At 41.7% G+C, this 16,848-nt stretch overlaps 1 protein-coding gene across 8 annotated transcripts in view; it reads left to right on the top strand.

Moving 5' to 3' along the window:
• celf1 (cugbp, Elav-like family member 1) overlaps positions 1 to 16,848 on the top strand; it is an 82,203-nt gene that overhangs the window by 54,855 nt on the left and 10,500 nt on the right. For 6 of the 8 annotated variants that reach the window (XM_063062285.1, XM_063062282.1, XM_063062288.1 and 3 more), the window contains 5 exons: positions 250 to 411; positions 1,671 to 1,746; positions 3,126 to 3,254; positions 6,864 to 6,974; positions 7,336 to 7,521. In XM_063062285.1, the coding sequence (XP_062918355.1) occupies positions 250 to 411; positions 1,671 to 1,746; positions 3,126 to 3,254; positions 6,864 to 6,974; positions 7,336 to 7,521 (664 nt within the window). The remainder of the gene's footprint in view (positions 1 to 249; positions 412 to 1,670; positions 1,747 to 3,125; positions 3,255 to 6,863; positions 6,975 to 7,335; positions 7,522 to 16,848) is intronic. The other 2 variants (XM_063062287.1, XM_063062286.1) reach the window with 1 other exon arrangement.

Below are 16,848 nucleotides of genomic sequence, written 5' to 3'. Positions count from 1 at the left end.
CAAGCTGCGTCTCTTATGTAATCCTGCGCCCCTTTACTTACCCCGCACTGTGGTTCATCTCCAGGTCTGATTGTGCATGTGTGGTGTTCACTGCCCCATTGCTGCCAGTCTCCTCAGACACACTGCACTCACCTGGCTTCGAAAGCGTTCCCGTCACTCGATGCTCTCCACCGTCAGACTCCTGGCACCTGCACTCCATCTATTCTGTGTATCACTGCTTTGCTCCCAACTGTGCCATCTCCTTGGCAGGGCTGTTCTTCACCGATCGTCGTGAAGTTCGCTGACACACAGAAAGATAAAGAGCAGAAGAGAATTGCCCAGCAGCTCCAACAGCAGATGCAGCAGCTCAGTGCCGCCACCATGTGGGGAAGCTTGGCCGGGCTCAACACACTGGGACCCCAGTACCTGGCAGTGAGTATTGTTGGGCTGGTCATGAGGCTAGGTCTTGTTCCTACTGGTAATGAGATGTGGTTGAACAGAAACGTCAGGAAGTCTGTAGAAGCTGGAAATCTAGAGCAACACACATGAAATGCTGGAGGAACTCAGCAATTCTCCAGAAGGGCCTCAGCCCAAAAGATTGGCTGTTTATTCATTTCTACAGATACTGCCTGGCCTTCTGAGTTCCTCCAGCATTTTGTTTGTGTTGCTGTGGTTGAACAGTATTGGTTCCTAAACTGGTGTGGATTAGGAATATATCCTGGATCTGGTTGCACATCTTTGTCTAATTACTACCCGGGCCTCTTTGCTTCTGCTCAAATGACAGTCGCCAACTGCTCAACATATGCCCTCCCTTATTCACGATGAAGGGTCTCAAGTCTGAAATATTAACTGTTTATTCCCCTCCATAGTTGCTGCCTAAAATGCTGAGTTCCTCCAGCATTTTGTGTGTTGTCCTCTCTAATTTTTTCTCCCCATCGCCCCCTCCCCCTCCCCATGCCCCCACCATGCTTTTCTAAATGGAAACAAGTGACAGGGAGTGTTTCACTAACTTTCTGGCATGGATTCAGTTGCTTCCACATTTTCCTGTATCTCCATGCTTCCCCCAGTATACATAACCCTCTTTCCCTCCCCACCTTCCTCACTCATGCCCTGTATTACCGGTGTTATCCTGTTGTCTTTCCCATCAGCCCACACTCATTCCCCTTGTGCCTTCATTCTTCACCTCATTCATTCCAACCGTTCCTCTTTCTCTCCACTTCCCCAACAGACACACACCATGTCCAGTTGCTCCCTTTGATAAGATACTTTCTGTGCTATTTCCCCCCAGGGTTCTTATCTGTTTTGCAGGGACCTTACAGTATGTAGGTAGTTTCCAAACTTGTAACTTCAAGTTTGATATATCTTTTCAAGCAGTTTGTTATAAAGAATACATGCTTAATGATGATGGGTTTTGGTTATTTGTCTTTAATATAAAGCTTGACCAACAATTGTGTCCATTACTGGAAGACGATGTTTCTATGCCTTGTATCAGAAAATTGGCTACAGTTACAGTTACTTCATGAATTGCCAGGAGATGCAAAGTCAGCAATGAAATTTTTGTGCCAATGGATTAACCTTAGTCTGTGTCTCTACTGTGCCTTCTGTCCTTTAACTCCCATGCAATGTTTCTCACGTTACTATGCTCCAGGCACTGCTGACACATTCTGTTTTTGTTTTGGTGTAATGTCTAGCTTTATTTACAGCTCCTACAACAGACTGCATCCTCTGGGAACCTCAACACACTGAGTAATCTGCACCCTATAGCTGGTGAGTAACCTTGTTCTGTCACCTTTCACCCTCTAGAAAACCCAGGGTGCTAGCATCAATCTCCTGCAGTCCATTCAGTTATATTCCACCAAATACAGGGGGCGAGGGCATTGCTATCAATTGGAATTGACGACTTTGTGGCCAGGTTTGCAGATGGAACAAAGATAGATGGAGGGGCGGTAGTGGTGAGAAAGCACAGAGTCTACAGAAGGACTTTGATTAGGAGAATGGGTGAGGAAGTGGTAGATGGAATACAATGTGGAGAACTGTATGGTGATGCACTTTGGTAGAAGCAACAAATGACATAGACTGTTTTATAAACGGTGAGCAAATTCAGAAATCAGTGACGCAAAGGGACTTGAGAGTTCTCCTGCAGGATTCCCTAAAGGTTATCTTGCAGGTTGAGCTGGTGAGCTGGAACTTCCAATCTGCGCCTTGTAAGGCATGAAAGTGCCCGACGCAGGCCTCTCATGGCCTGAGTCGACGTTCCCTCCCCCTCCCTTCCCTCCCCTTGAGCTGGTAATAAGGAAAGCAAAAGCAATGTTAGCATTCATTTGTATAAAGCAAAGATAATGCTGAGGCTTTATAAGGCACTGGTTAGACCAGTGAGTATTGTGAGCAGTTTTGGACCCTTATCTAAGAAAAGAGGTGCTGGCATCAGAAAGGATTCTGAGGAGGGTTATGAGAATGATCCCAGGAATGAAAGGGTTAACGTATAAAGAGTGTTTGTGTTTGATGGCTCTGGGCCTATACTTGAGTTTGGAAGAATGAGGGGGAATCTCATTGAAACCTTCTGAATATTGAGAGGCCTAAATAGAGTGGATATGGAGAGGATGTTTCCATTAGTGGGGGAGTCTAAGACTCGGGCGCAGAATAGAGAGATGTCTCTTTAAAGCAGAGATGAGGAGGAGTTTCGTTAACCAGAGGATGGTGAATTTCCAGAATTCATTGCTACATTCAACTGTGCAGCAAGTAATGGTGTATATTTAAAGTGAAAATTGATAGATTCTAGATTAGTAAGTGTTTTAAAGGTTTATTGGGAGAATGCAAAAGAATGGGGTTGAGAGGCAATAATAAATCAGCCACGATTAAATGGAGCAGATTCAGGTCAAATGGCTTAATTCTGCTTCAATGTCTTATGGTTGATCAGGGGTGCCAAGTAGCTAACCACTCCCTCCTGTCAACTGGAAGCGATTGGCTCTCCATTAAATACTTCTGTGTGGTTTTATCGCACAGTCCTGCCATGCTACCTTGTGGTGGGAACGTTATGTGACTGAGAATCCTATTGTTGGGAATTCCTTAAGGGTCCACTATCTGCTACACACTGTGTGCGTATTTAGCCCATTTTTGTGTGATTGCAGTTTGTCCTTCCTATTCAGGTCTGAGTGCTATGCAGTTACAGAACCTTGCTGCTCTGGCTGCAGCTGCAAGTGCAGCTCAGAGCACTACGGCGGGCTCCAACGCATTGAACACAGGCAGCAGCCCCCTGAGTGCACTAGCCAGCTCAGGTAAGACCATCAGTATATCAGCACTGACTTAGTCGTAGTACCTATGCTTTAACCAGTTTGTCTGTACATTCACCACCGTTTGAGGAATATGCAGCAGTGACCATGAGTTTGCTCTGGGCCATGTAACGCTCTGCTCCACACGTGTATTTGATAGTTGTTATTCTAAGCCAGCCACACAAAAGAAAAATGAATTCAGTGCCCAAGTTTCCAGCATAAATACTATAGTCAAATGGACAGCAGAGGAAACAGATCAGATGGTTTGAGACTTTTATCATCTGAGTGGCCAGAGAGGGGGGAGCAGGTTACAGAACAATGTAGCAGTGTTAGTAATGATAAGCTTCTGTCCTATCCCACCTGACTCTGCTAAACAGCCATGTCAGGGAAAAAAGACTGAAAGTTAAAACAAACTAGCTGATTTAAATGCACAGAGTAGTTGTAACCAATACTAAAATTACACAGTAAACACAAGGATTTAACCTTTGTGTGGGAAGGATTGATCTGTGCAATATTAGTTCAGAGGATGAATTCAAAGAATATGTATCTGGGAGGAAAATGTCATGCATTCAATTAGGAATTGGGTCACCTCAGACATATAATGTTAATTATCTGATTAGGAGGAAAATTATAATTTTCTATGTGGTTCAGAGTGAGACTGTTGAGAGCTGTGGAACTTAAATAATGCTGTTAATATGTGTGGAGGGTGCATTATAAAAACAGGAAGAGAAATTTGGATTGATTTGTTAGTTCATAAACAATGACAGTGATTTTGGAAATATTTCAGTGTTCTCACAGGATCTACATTCCACTGAGCTGCTGGCAACCTTAGATAAATCATTATGCTAAAGGCGAGTGAAAGAGATCATCAATCCATATTTGATTTTCAATGAAGAGATGTTAGAATGAACTGAACAAAAGAATTTAATAGCTTTCTAATGTTGGGCATACAATGGGCTATGGCCCGGATTGTACAGCTCCCCTTGACCCTGTGCTACCCCAGCTGATTGACTCCTTCATGGTAATACTTGTTCACCTTCTCAATGCTGACTTGTTGAAGGGCAGAAATCTAGGTGGAGTGACTTCAGTGAGGCACTTTAGATCAGCTCTTACCTGTGCCTCATTGGAAGTGGAAAGATGTCCACTGCGGGAAGCAGGCTTTTGGTTGCATGTGTCTTCCCTTCCGGAGGTGAAGCACTCGGAATAAAAGGATGTCCCTTTAAAGCAGAGATGAGGAATTTCTTCAGCCAGAGGTGGTGAATCTGTGGAACTCATTGCCACAGACAACTGTAGAAGCCAATTCATTGGGTGTCTTTAAAGCAATGGCTGATAGGGCCTTGATTAATAAGGTTTACGGAGAGGGTGCAAGAGAATGTGGTTGAGAAGGAATAATGGATCAGCTATGATTGAATGGCAGAGCAGATAAGATGGGTTGAATGGCCTAATTCTGCTTTTTGTCTCCTGGTTGTGCATGAATCTAAGCATGAGAAAAGAGTGGGAATCTGTTGTGCTGCTCAGTAGCTTTTGTAATGCAGCAGGCAAACTGGGTGCGCACTGAGGGTACATACTGTAAGGTTAAACCTGGCTCCTCAAACAAATCCCAGTAGCTTTGGGCTGTATGACCTTAGCTCCAGAAGGAGGAAGACCTCTGCTATATTCTGGAGAGCCTTTGTAAGATGAGAGGTTTGCATCCTGTCTGAATGATGAAAGGAAATATTTGAAAAAGTGTTGAACTGAAAGTGTCACTTTGGGGTAGTGGTGATGTGGGAGCAATAGTCAGTATGTGTTAGAGAGACCCAGTAAGTAGTGGCTGCCATGGTTAAATATTTAGCTTTGAAAATACTCCTCTTTAACAACAGTTCCTTTCTAGGGAGCTATTGTCTTAGGGTTATACAGATAGGCCAACAAGAAGAAATAATAATAAATAAATAATAAATATTGAGAACATGACTTGAAGAGTCCTTGAAAGTGAGTTCATTGGTCGTGGGAACATTTCAGTGATGGCTGGAGTGAAGTTATCACCTCTGGTTCAGGAGGCTGATGGTTGAAGGGTAATAACTGTTCCTGAACCTGGTGGTATGAGTCCTGAGGCTCCTGGACCTTCCTGATGCAAGCAGTGAAAAGGGAGTATGGCCTAGGTGATGGAGATTCCTGATAGTTGCTGCTTTCCTAAGACAATGCTAAAATCTTCTAAGTATTGCATTTGTACCTGCTGCTATCACTTCCACAGGCAAATCATACTTTATAGCTACCACCAAATGAATAGCTTGCCCCTCTGATTCCCCCTTAAATCTCTCCCCTCTCACTTTACACCTCCGCCCTCTAGTTTTGGACGTTTGTACCTTTGGAAAAAGACTTTGATCTTTAACATTATCTATGCCCCTTGTGATTTTAGAACCTCTATATCAGGGGTTCCCAACCATTTTTATGCCATGGACCCCTACTATTAATGGAGGGAGTCAGTGGATCTCTGGTTGGGAGTCCCTGTTCCACAAGGTCAACCCTTAGTCTCCTCCACTTCAGGGGGAAGGAAGTCACCATCTAGTCTCTCTTTATAATTTAAACCCTCGGGTTCCAGTAACATCCTTGTGACTCTTTCCTGCACTCTTTCTAGTTTAATTGGATCCTTCCTATAATCAGCTTATCAGAACGGCTCACAGTATTCCAAAAATTGCCTCACCAATATATTGTACTTGGTCACGTCATCCCAACTGCAGTACTCTGTGTCCTGATCAATGAAGGCAACCATGCCAAGTACTGCCTTCACTACCCTGTCTACTTATGATGCTGCTTTCAGGAAACTTTGTACATCTACCCTGAGCCCATGTATTTAGTAGGACAAGTCAAATGCAGTGTACTTATGACTTTATGGAGTGCTTTGGTTTTCTGTTTAGAGTTCCGTAATGTACAGTGAAACCAAACTTCTTTGTTGCAACCAACTCTACTTCCTGAAAGATTGTAGAGTTTAGTCTTTTCACTGAAAATTAAAATCTGAAATCCAGTCTGATGTCAAAAGCTGCAAAGTTATTCATTCTGCACACTCCAATTGAGTTTGCCCTCTATCCCCTCCCATGCCTCATCCATTAAAAACATATGCTAGTGCTGACCATCTTTTGAAAATTGTCTGAGAAATTGATGCTTTTCATACATGGGCGCTTTTGTTAAAGGGGAACATTCTGTTGATATAGAAACATAGAAAATAGGTGCAGGAGTAGGCCATTCGGCCCTTCGAGCCTGCACTGCCATTCAGTACGATCATGGCTGATCATCCAACTCAGAACCCTGTACCTGCCTTCTCTCCAAACCCCCTGATCCCTTCAGCCACAAGGGCCATATCTAACTCCCTCTTAAATATAGCCAATGAACTGGCCTCAACTGTTTCCTGTGGCAGAGAATTCCACAGATTCACCCTCTCTGTGTGAAGAAGTTTTTCCTCATCTTGGTCCTAAAAGGCTTCCCCCTTATCCTCAAACTGTGCACCCTCATTCTGGACTTCCCCAGCATTGGGAACAATCTTCTTGCATCCTGCCTGTCCAATCCCTTTAGAATTTTATACGTTTATATATTATATTTTATATATTAGATTTGATTATTGCCTCCTTCCTCTGACTGCAGGTTCATCGAGCAACAACAGTACAAGCTCCTCGGTAAACCCAATGACATCCTTGGGAGCGCTGCAGACTTTGGCAGGGGCAACAGGAGGCCTCAATGTTAACTCTTTAGCAGGTGAAGGAAATTTTGTACAATAAAAAGCAGTCCTTGAAATGCTTACCTACGAGTCAGCTGAAAGTGGCGATGCTGGTATACACGTAGTGCCTTATCATACCTCTGAGCATTCCAGAAGGACTCCTATACCATGGAGCATAACCTGGCATGCTTCAGTGGGTGAAGGAGCAAGTGGGATGCTTTATTTTGAGCAAGGATTAGGCTCCTCTTCTGATTTTTGAGGCGCTGTAATGGGGACACACTGACTGTAACAGCTTGTTTGTTAGTTTGGAATCTGTAGTTTCTTGTGTTTCCATTGGGACCCCGACTGTTGCTCCATTGTATGTGCAAAACTCACTAGAACTAATATCTTTTCCTGCAGGTATGGCGGCTTTGAATGGTGGACTGGGAACTGGGGCTCTATCAAATGGGACAGGGAGTACAATGGATGCTCTGACCCAGGCGTACTCGGGGATTCAGCAGTATGCAGCTGCAGCCCTCCCTTCTCTCTATAACCAGAGTCTTCTTACACAGCAGAGCTTAAGTGCGGCAGGAAGCCAGAAGGAAGGCAAGTATGAGAAAGGCTGTCAGTTCTATGTGGTTCTGTTACCTCCCATTGCTAGGTGTATATTGTCCTAGGCGGGTGGAATGTATAGTGATATACCTCAAGTTAGAAGTGGGAAGGCTGTCCCTTTTTTGCTCTAAATAAATAATGGGGTGTCTATTATTGGAGAGCTGGAGCTATAACAGCCTGCCTTGGACCTTCAAGTCCTCATTGCTAGTGTTAGTCAAAGTTGTATTGAAATATACTAATTTATTGCAAAAAAACAGTCTAACCCCTACCAAGACCGAAGTTGTTTATTAAGGAGGAGGAAAAGGTAAAATACCTTCTTGTATAATAAAAATTAATAATAGCCAACATCTAATTTAAACAACGAATTGAGGGTTTTGAAGATACTTCAGAAAGGGTCCCCACAATGTTTGAAAGTCTTGTCAAGATTCAGAAATTGAACAACGAATCTTCTCTAAATCTAAGCATGACATAACGTCGCATAACCATTGAACATGAGTAGGAGGAGAAACATCTTTCCATTTAAACAAAAGTGCCCTCCTAGCTATAAAAGAGCTAAAGGCCAAAATATGTAAATCAGATGTCTTCAACTTGATATCTTGCCCTGCAACAATACTGAATAAGGCTGTCAGAGGATTCGGCTTAAAATTGACTTTGAAAAGTAAAGAAAAAGTTTGAAAAACTTCCTTCCAATATTTTTCAAGACATGGACAAGTCCAAAACATATGAATTAATAAAGCTTCTTCATTATTGCATCTATCTCAGTAGAGAGATATATCAGAATAAAAACGAGATAGCTTATCTTTAGTCATATGGACTCTATGTACCACCTTAAATTGTATGAGGGAATGGCAGGCACATATCGATGAAGTATTAACCAGTTTAAAAATCTCATTCCAAGTTCCCTCAGGTATTGATGTCTGTAAATCTTGTTCCCAGAGATTCTTAATTTTGTCTAAAGGAACATTCCTCGTCTCCAGTAACATACCGTAAATATTAGGTATTGAACCATTATGAAATTGTGTCAAATTAAAAATTACGTCTAGTAAGTCCTTATCTGAGTTTATAGGAAATGTGCATAATTGAGATCTTAGTCTCTGTAGATATCTGAACAAGTGAGTTTTGGGTAGGCTATATTTAGCTGCCAATTGCTCAAATGAAAAAAGATTTCCTCCAACAAACAGATCCCAAAAACATTTTATTCCCAACCTGTCCCATTCTTTAAAGACTAAATCAGTTATGGAGGGCTTAAAAAAAATTAGAATAAATGGGACTAGAAAGGGAAAATCTCAATAAACCAAAATGTTTTCTACATTGTATCCAGATCCTCAGAGTATATTTAACTATTAAATTATCAGTTAGCTTACTTACAAATAAAGGAAGTGAGGGTCCAAGAAGAGAAATAATATTGTTAACAGAACTAGCTTCTAAAGAAACCCATACCGGACAGTCTGCAGGATTAATATAATATAGCCAAAACATAAGATATCGTATATTAACTGCCCAGTAATAAAACCTAAAATTAGGTAAGGCTAAACCTCCAGACTTTTTAGATTTTTGAAGATGAACTTTATTTAAACGAGGACGTTTATTTTTCCATATATAGGAGGATAAAATAGATTCAAGAGAATCAAGAAAGGATTTAGGAATAAAAACGGGTAAAGCCTGAAAAAGATATATAAATTTAGGTAGAGTGTTCATTTTAGTAGAATTAATTCGTCCAATCAACGATATTGAAAGAGGTGATCAATGTAATAATATCTTTTTTACATGGTTCAATAAAGTAAGAAAGTTTTCTTTAAACAGGTGTTTGTAATTCTCAGTGATTGTTACACCCAAGTAAGTAAATTGATTCCTTACAATTTTAAAAGGGAGATTAGTATTAATTGATACCAAATTATTTAAAGGAAATAATTCACTCTTATGTAGGTTCAATTTATATCCTGAAAACTGGCTAAAATGGGAGAGTAAAGAAAGTACACAAGGTAACGAGGTCTCGCCATTAGAGATAAAAAGCATCAGCGTAAAGAGAGATTTTGTGGGTAATACCTCTCCTTAAAATACCACAGATGTCATTAGATTCTCGAAAAGCAATGGCTAGGGGTTCTAAAGCTAAATCAAAAAGCAAAGGACTCAACAGACAGCCTTGTCTAGTTCCGTGGTAAAGTTTAAATGGTTTGGAATTTTGAAAATCTCATTGCTAGTGTTCATTAAAGCAATGAAGTTTTGTGCAAAGAGACCCATAATGATTAATATGTTGCTTTTAAAGCTCTTGAGCTGGCTTGCCTACTGACACAATGAGTTCAGGGAGTTTATTGGATGCGCTGAATGGCCTATGTCTTATGTCCTATGACAGTTTTGGGAAGTACATTAAAGGAGACAGTTTTTAAAACACATCCTAGTACTATTTAGGAAGGACTGAAAGCTCATGCATTGCTACGCAGAAAACTTAATATTTTCAAGGTCACTTTTTTCAAACAGGACAGTTGGTGTACCAAACGCAGTAAATGGGACTAGCTGAGATAGGCAACTTGGTTGGCCTGGGTGAGTTGAGCTAGCAACCTATGACGCTTTTTTGGAGCGTATTGTCGACACAGTCTGCTTTATTGACAGATCTTGACGCAGCATTACATCACACTATTCTCTCAGTAGTGTCCCTCGCCAACAAACATACTCACCCATACTGTACTAGACTCAGTAGATCAGTCTACTTTCCACACTGTATCCAGGTATTGTTATTTTATTCTCAAGCAATCCCTTGGGATCGAGGATGACTTGCTTCCTCTGTGTAAGTGTAAGGGGGTGGGGGTGGGGCTTGCCTCTCCCAACTTTTCAACTGGAATTTCAGATCCTTACTACCTTCTACGTGGAAGCTTCTTCATCTCATCTATCATCCAATCCTTACAGCAACTATTTTCAGTCTGCTTCCCCTGGTTTCTGTCTTTTCTGCTTATGAAATTATAACCTTCTTGCTTACACCAATTCATACGACTCAGTTATGTCATCAGGTTTCCTCTTGTTCCAATCACAGCCTATCCAATCTCACTGCTACATTTCTTTTCTGGCAACATCCTCAGACTACTTCCCTGTACCCTCTTCACAGACTCACATCTTCCTTGCAATGTAGATAGGCAGACCAGATTGCATACAGTGGATAAGCTGTGACCTGACAGATGGAATGTAACTTGGGGTTGCACGGTGTTGCATTTTGGAAGTTAAGGACAGGGCATAATTTGTGAATGACAAAGCCCTAGAGAGCATTGTAGAACAGAGATCTAGGGCTACAGACACATAGTTCCTTGTAAGTGGTAACACAGAAGATCGTTTAATGGGGGTGCAAAAGCAGAAGGGCTTGAGCTTCAGGGTGAGATTGGCTAGGCTAGGACTGTTTTCCCTGGGCAAGAGAATGAGGGGTGATCTTAAAGGTTTATTAAAATTTGAAGGCATGGATAGAGTAGGTGGTCACAGAATTTTTCTCGTGACAGCAAGAGTCTTGTTATGTACCGTTCAGCTAGGTCTTCCAATATAAAGATACAAACTACAACAGGTTCTGAATGGATCACATGATTAATGCATTAATTATTTTACTTGCAAGGGGAGATGTACTTCCAGCCAAGTTTCATCTGGGAATATAGCTCCCGTCTTCTGTTTAAACCAAAGTACTTTTATATATATTTTTCACAATACATTCCTCCTGTCTTCATCCTTATCTCATTCACGCATTTGATTTATAGAAGTTCCATTCTGTTCCCCCTGTTATCAAACATCCCCTCTGGCCATAAAAGAATTGCCCGTCAAAAAAAATAGTTTGTTCCCATATAACACAAACACACTTGCAAGTTTTCTCACCTTAGGATTTCATAGACCCAATTTCATTACATTACATTTTACAAAAGTTACAAATTCATAAAGACTAAAGGGTTACAGATATACTTCCAAGTCTAAAGCTAGAGGTGAGAGGGTAAAGATTTTTAAGTCTCAGGGGACCTGAGGGGCAAGTTTTCTACACGGGGGTGGTTGGTATGTAGAACGAGCTGCAAGAGGAAGTGGAAGATACAGGTACAATTACAATGTTTAAAAGGCTTTTGGACAAGTACATGGGCATAAATTTTAGAGGGATATGAGGCAATCAGGCAAATGGGACTAGTTCAAGAACACAGCTTGGTCAGCAGAGATGAGTTGGGCTGAAGGGCCTGGTTCCATGCTGTGTAGCTCTGACTAATTTCCTACTCTTTTCTCACAACTCTGGATTTCTTTAAGTACAGGAGATTTTCAGAATTGAAACTGTCTCCACCACTCTGTGAAACTATATATTAAAAAATCGGAGCAGAAATTGGATTATAGCACCAGTTCAATGTGATTGTGGCCTGATTCTTTATTGGCCTTCACTATGCTGCCTGGTCACCATTATCATTGATTCCTATAGAATCTTCATCTTTGTATCTTGTTATCTTATTAACTCAGTGTCTGCGGTTCCCTGTTAACCAAGGTCCACAGCTCTTTGGGGCAAAGAATTTCAAAGCTCCCATTTGAAAGAAGTTCTCCTTGCTTTCACCTTGCATGGATAGCCCTTTATCCCAGCTCCGTACACCCTCATTCCAAATTCTGTCACTTGGGGAACCATACTCGTAGTTAAACCCTATCAGATTTCTGTGTTTCAATAAGATAGTTTACAGCTACCCATGCATAGATTTCCTTTTCCATGCAGTCATTTATTGACACTTCAATATCCATCTTAACTCTGGTTAAGATGGTGCCGGCGAGTGGCAGTTCTTTGTGTGCAGTTTCAAAGGGAATCATGTAGGACTACTACAGCTGAAATCTACAATCAGAGCCATATATTTTGGTAAGCAATATTGTTTTAAGACTTATAAAAAAAAAGTCTATCGATTCTCAAAATTGGCGGACTCCAGACTGCAGACCATGGGTAGCAAGTGCAGTTTCCCTTTCTGAAAATTTGGAAGATGTATTGGGCTACAGGCAAAACTGAAATACAGTGTCTTGAGGCCCCCACTCCCTACCATACTCCTGGCTGTGTACAGTCTTTGGAAAATAAAACTGAAGACCTCAGACCAAGATTGCAGTACCAGAGGGACATCAGGGCTCATTCCAGTACTTCGGACACAGCACTACAGCCCAAGGCTACACCTTATCACCATATGGACTGGACAATGGTATCATATAAAAGCAGAGGTAGTGCTGTTTGCTTCATGATTATCTCATTGTGATGCACAGTTCTGTGTTAGTCCTACTGCTCTGACTCGGAGCATCGAGTGATCAAGTGTGGTCCATTTTATCTGCCAAGTTAGTTTTCCACCTTCATCCTGGTGGCAGTGTCCATTCCATCCCTGCCAACGTGAGGCTGGGGTTGACGGAGCTGAGCATGGTGATCAGCTCTCACGGGATAGCACACACTTCATCCTGGCCAGCTTGAAGGTAAGTCCCTGACCCACTATCACTAACCTATCACCCGACAAACCAGAGAAGCCTACATATTAGACCACTATTATGCCACCATCAAAAATGCTTATTGTGCCATCCCATACCTGTACTTGGGCAAGTCCAATCACGTGGCTTTACTTCTACTCCTGAAGTACAGGCAGAGACTGAGGACCAAGAAGGTGTGGTCAAGGGAGGCAGAGGAGCACTTGCAGTACTGCTTTGAATCGGTGAACTGGGCCATATTCAGGGATGGCCTTCAGATCTGAATGAATATGCCACAGTTGTCACTAACTATATTAAAACCTATGTGGATGAATGTATGCCTTTGACAACATTTTGGATATACTCAAACCAGAAGCTGTAGATGAACCGTGAGATTCAGTTTACTGAGGGCTGGATCTGTGGCATTCAAGAGTGGTGATCCAGTACTCTACAAGAAGTTCAGGTATGGCCTACGGGAAACCTACTTTAAGAGCAAAAATGCAACTCCAAGTGAAATTACAGACAGAATCAGATGCATGTCAGCTCTAGCAGGGTTTGCATTTGCAGGCCTTTACTTCCTACAGTGCAACACCTAACCTCATAAATGGCTGTGATTTTTCACTCCCAGATAATTCAATACCTTGTAAATAGGCTTTGGAAGGGAGAGTGACAATACCTGTGCAAATCTCCGCAGCATCTAGCGACCCTGTGATATCTGTCTCAGGCTGATGTTAGAACATTGCATCAGTTCCCGACTGTCCCCATGTCATTTCCCTGAAAGCCTATGCCAACCAACTAGTTGGAGTGTGCAAAGATATCCTCAGTCTCTCGCTGTTGCAGTCAGAGATTGCCAGTTTCAAAGGGCATCAATCATACCGGTGAGCTGCCTCAACAACTATTGCCCAGTTGTACACACATCTACTGTGATGTAGTGCTTGCGAGGTTGATCATAGACAGTTAACTCCAGCCTAAGCAAGGATCAGGACCTGCTGCATTTTGCCTACCACCACAATTGGTCTACAGTGGATGACCTTACTGCCATGGGTGACCATACCAGGAGCATAGCTCCAGACGGCATCGCTCTCGGGATCTCAGGACCACAGAAGCCTCTCCACCACGACAAGGTGACAATCCACAGAGAAAGGTGAGGTCCCTGACAAAGAACAATCCAACCAAGACCTCAACGGTGGAACAGGTGGATGAAGTTACTTCAAACTCAACGGCTGTGAAGGCGGATGAAGGCTGCAACAAATCCATCAGCTCCAATCGTCGTGGTTTCCATGCCATTGGAATCATTTGGTTGATTTGTGAAGTATTGTGTGCTTCTTGGAGTGCAACATCAAGTACACATTAAACAAATACACGCACAGGCACCTTCGCTCTGTGGGCCACTTCTTCAAGTCTTTCAGTGATTGGGGGAGGGTGACGGGAGCAGGCACTGTGATGGCTGGAAGCTCCTAGTCAAGAACCGGCAGGAATAAGATTGGACTTATAAGCCGCTTGAGAGCCCATAAGTAGATCAACAGAACAAAGACCATCATCCTCGACCTTGAGGGATAGCCACGACAATGACGGATGCAATCTCATTAAACCCATGAACACTACTTCACTAATTTTGCTCTCTTTTTGTACTAATTAAATTGTTTAATATATTTATTACTGCAATTTATAGTATATTTAGTGCTGCAAAACGTTTCATGACATATGTCTGTGATAATAAACTTGATATTTCTTTTAATTGTTATATATCCTGATACCTTCTAATTCAATTTACATTTTTCATTTTGGCTAGCTCTCTTTAGATAAATGTATTTGTATTTAAGCATTGGACCAAAGTTTGTAACTCTTGAACTGGATGTGAATTCCTGTCATGTTATGATCATTCGATCCTTCACTGAAAGATCCCTAATTAATCCTTTCTCATTGCATATGACCACGTTTTAAAATAGCCTTTTGCTTGACTAAGTCCAAACATTCTGTATTCCGTGAACTCGTTCTCAAGACTTTCTTTGCCAATTTGATTGGGCCGATGTAGACAAAGGTCAAAAACTCTTTTCCATTATTGCATTAACTTTGTGAAAAGCCCTCTAATTCCCATTCTTTCCAAAGATGTAGCTGCTGTTACTTTGCCCATAGACTGTTCGCACTGATGAATTCATGATTATTGCCACCAAAAATTTATTCTACACTTGCTTAAATATCACTTAAGTTAATAGCATACTTCATAAGAGCAACCCCTCTCCTTTTTCATTCTGTGTAGTTCCCTGCAAATTCAAGTACTATAATATACCTTATATTTTCTGACAGAAAAGGTGGCCATTGTACCACTGACTCCCTGACAATCCCATTGATCCCATCCCCATGCTCATTTCCCTGTAACCTAACCCCTCTTTTACTAATGGCCTTAACTCTGTCCTGTATACCTACGAAAAGAATTTTCTTTCTCTCCACTGATAGATCTATTTTGGCCTCAAAGTTCAAATTGTTTGTTATCAAAGTACGTACATTCATGTCACCATATGTAACGCTGAGATTTATTTTCTTGTGGACATAAGAAATCTATACTAGAATAATAACCGTAACAGATTCAATGAAACACTGCACCAGCTTAGGCAAAAGACAACACTCTGTGCAAATACAAAAAGAAAGAAATAGTATTAAGTAAACAAGCAATAAATATCAAGAACATGAGGTGAGTCCCTAAAAGTAAGTCCATAGGTTGTAAAAACATCTCAGTGTTGGGGCGTAAAGTTGAGTGAAGAGCTTGATGATTGAAGATTAAATACTCAGGATCAGAATCAGGTTTATTATCACCAGCGTGTGTCGTGAAATTTGTTAACTTAGCAGCAGCAGTTTAATCCCATACATGATATAGAAAGAAATAAAAGTAAATCAATTAGAGTGAGTGTAGGTATATTAAATAGATTAAAAATAGAGCAAAACAAAAAAAATATATATAAAAAAGTGAGGTTGCATTCATAGGTTCAATGCTGGTTTAGGAATCGGATGACAGGGAAAGAAGCTGTTCCTGAATCGCTGAGTGTGTGCCTTCAGGCTTCTGTACCTCCTACCTGATGGTAACAGAGAAAAGGGCATGCCTTGGGTGATAGGGGTCCTTGATGATGGACACCACCTTTCTGAGGCACAGTTCCTTAAAGATGTCTTAGATACTACAGAGGCTAGTATCCAAGATGGAGCTGACTAAACTTACAACTTTCTGCAGCTTCTTTCGATCCTGTGCTGCAGCCACCTCCCTCCCCGCACCCCACCCCACATACCAGACAGTGATGCAGCCTGTCAGAATGCTCTCCACAGTACAACTGTAGAAGTGTTTGAGTGTTTTAGGTGACAAACCAAATCTCTTCAAACTCCTAATGAAATATAGCCACTGTCTTGCTGCCCTTATAACTGCATCAATATGTTGGGAGCAGGTTAGATCCTCAGAGATATTGACTCTCAGGAACTTGAAATTGGTCAGTCTCTCCACTTTTGATGCCTCTTCGATGATTGGTTCGTATTTCCTCATCTCACCCTTCCTGAAGTCCACAATCAGTTGTTTTGTCTCCCTGACGTAAATTGCAAAGTTGTTGTTGCTACACTACTCAACCAGCTGGTATATCTCACTCTTGTATGCCCTCTCATCTCTTTCTGAGATTCTACTAATAATGGTTGTATTATCAGCAAATTTATAGATGGTGCTTAGCCATGCAGTCATGGTTATAGAGGGAGTAGAGCAATGGGCTAAGCACACACCCCTGAGGTGCACCAGGGTTGGTTGTCAGCGAGGGGGAGATATTATCACCAATCCATACAGGTTGTGGTCTTCCAGTTATGAAGTTAGCAGAGGACGGTATGGAGTACCAGGTTCTGTAGCTTATCGATAAGGACTCTGGGAATGAT

This window comes from Mobula hypostoma, chromosome 11 (assembly GCF_963921235.1).
Source record: "Mobula hypostoma chromosome 11, sMobHyp1.1, whole genome shotgun sequence".
NCBI lineage: Eukaryota > Metazoa > Chordata > Chondrichthyes > Myliobatiformes > Myliobatidae > Mobula > Mobula hypostoma.
This window is presented reverse-complemented; position numbering and strand designations above follow the sequence as displayed.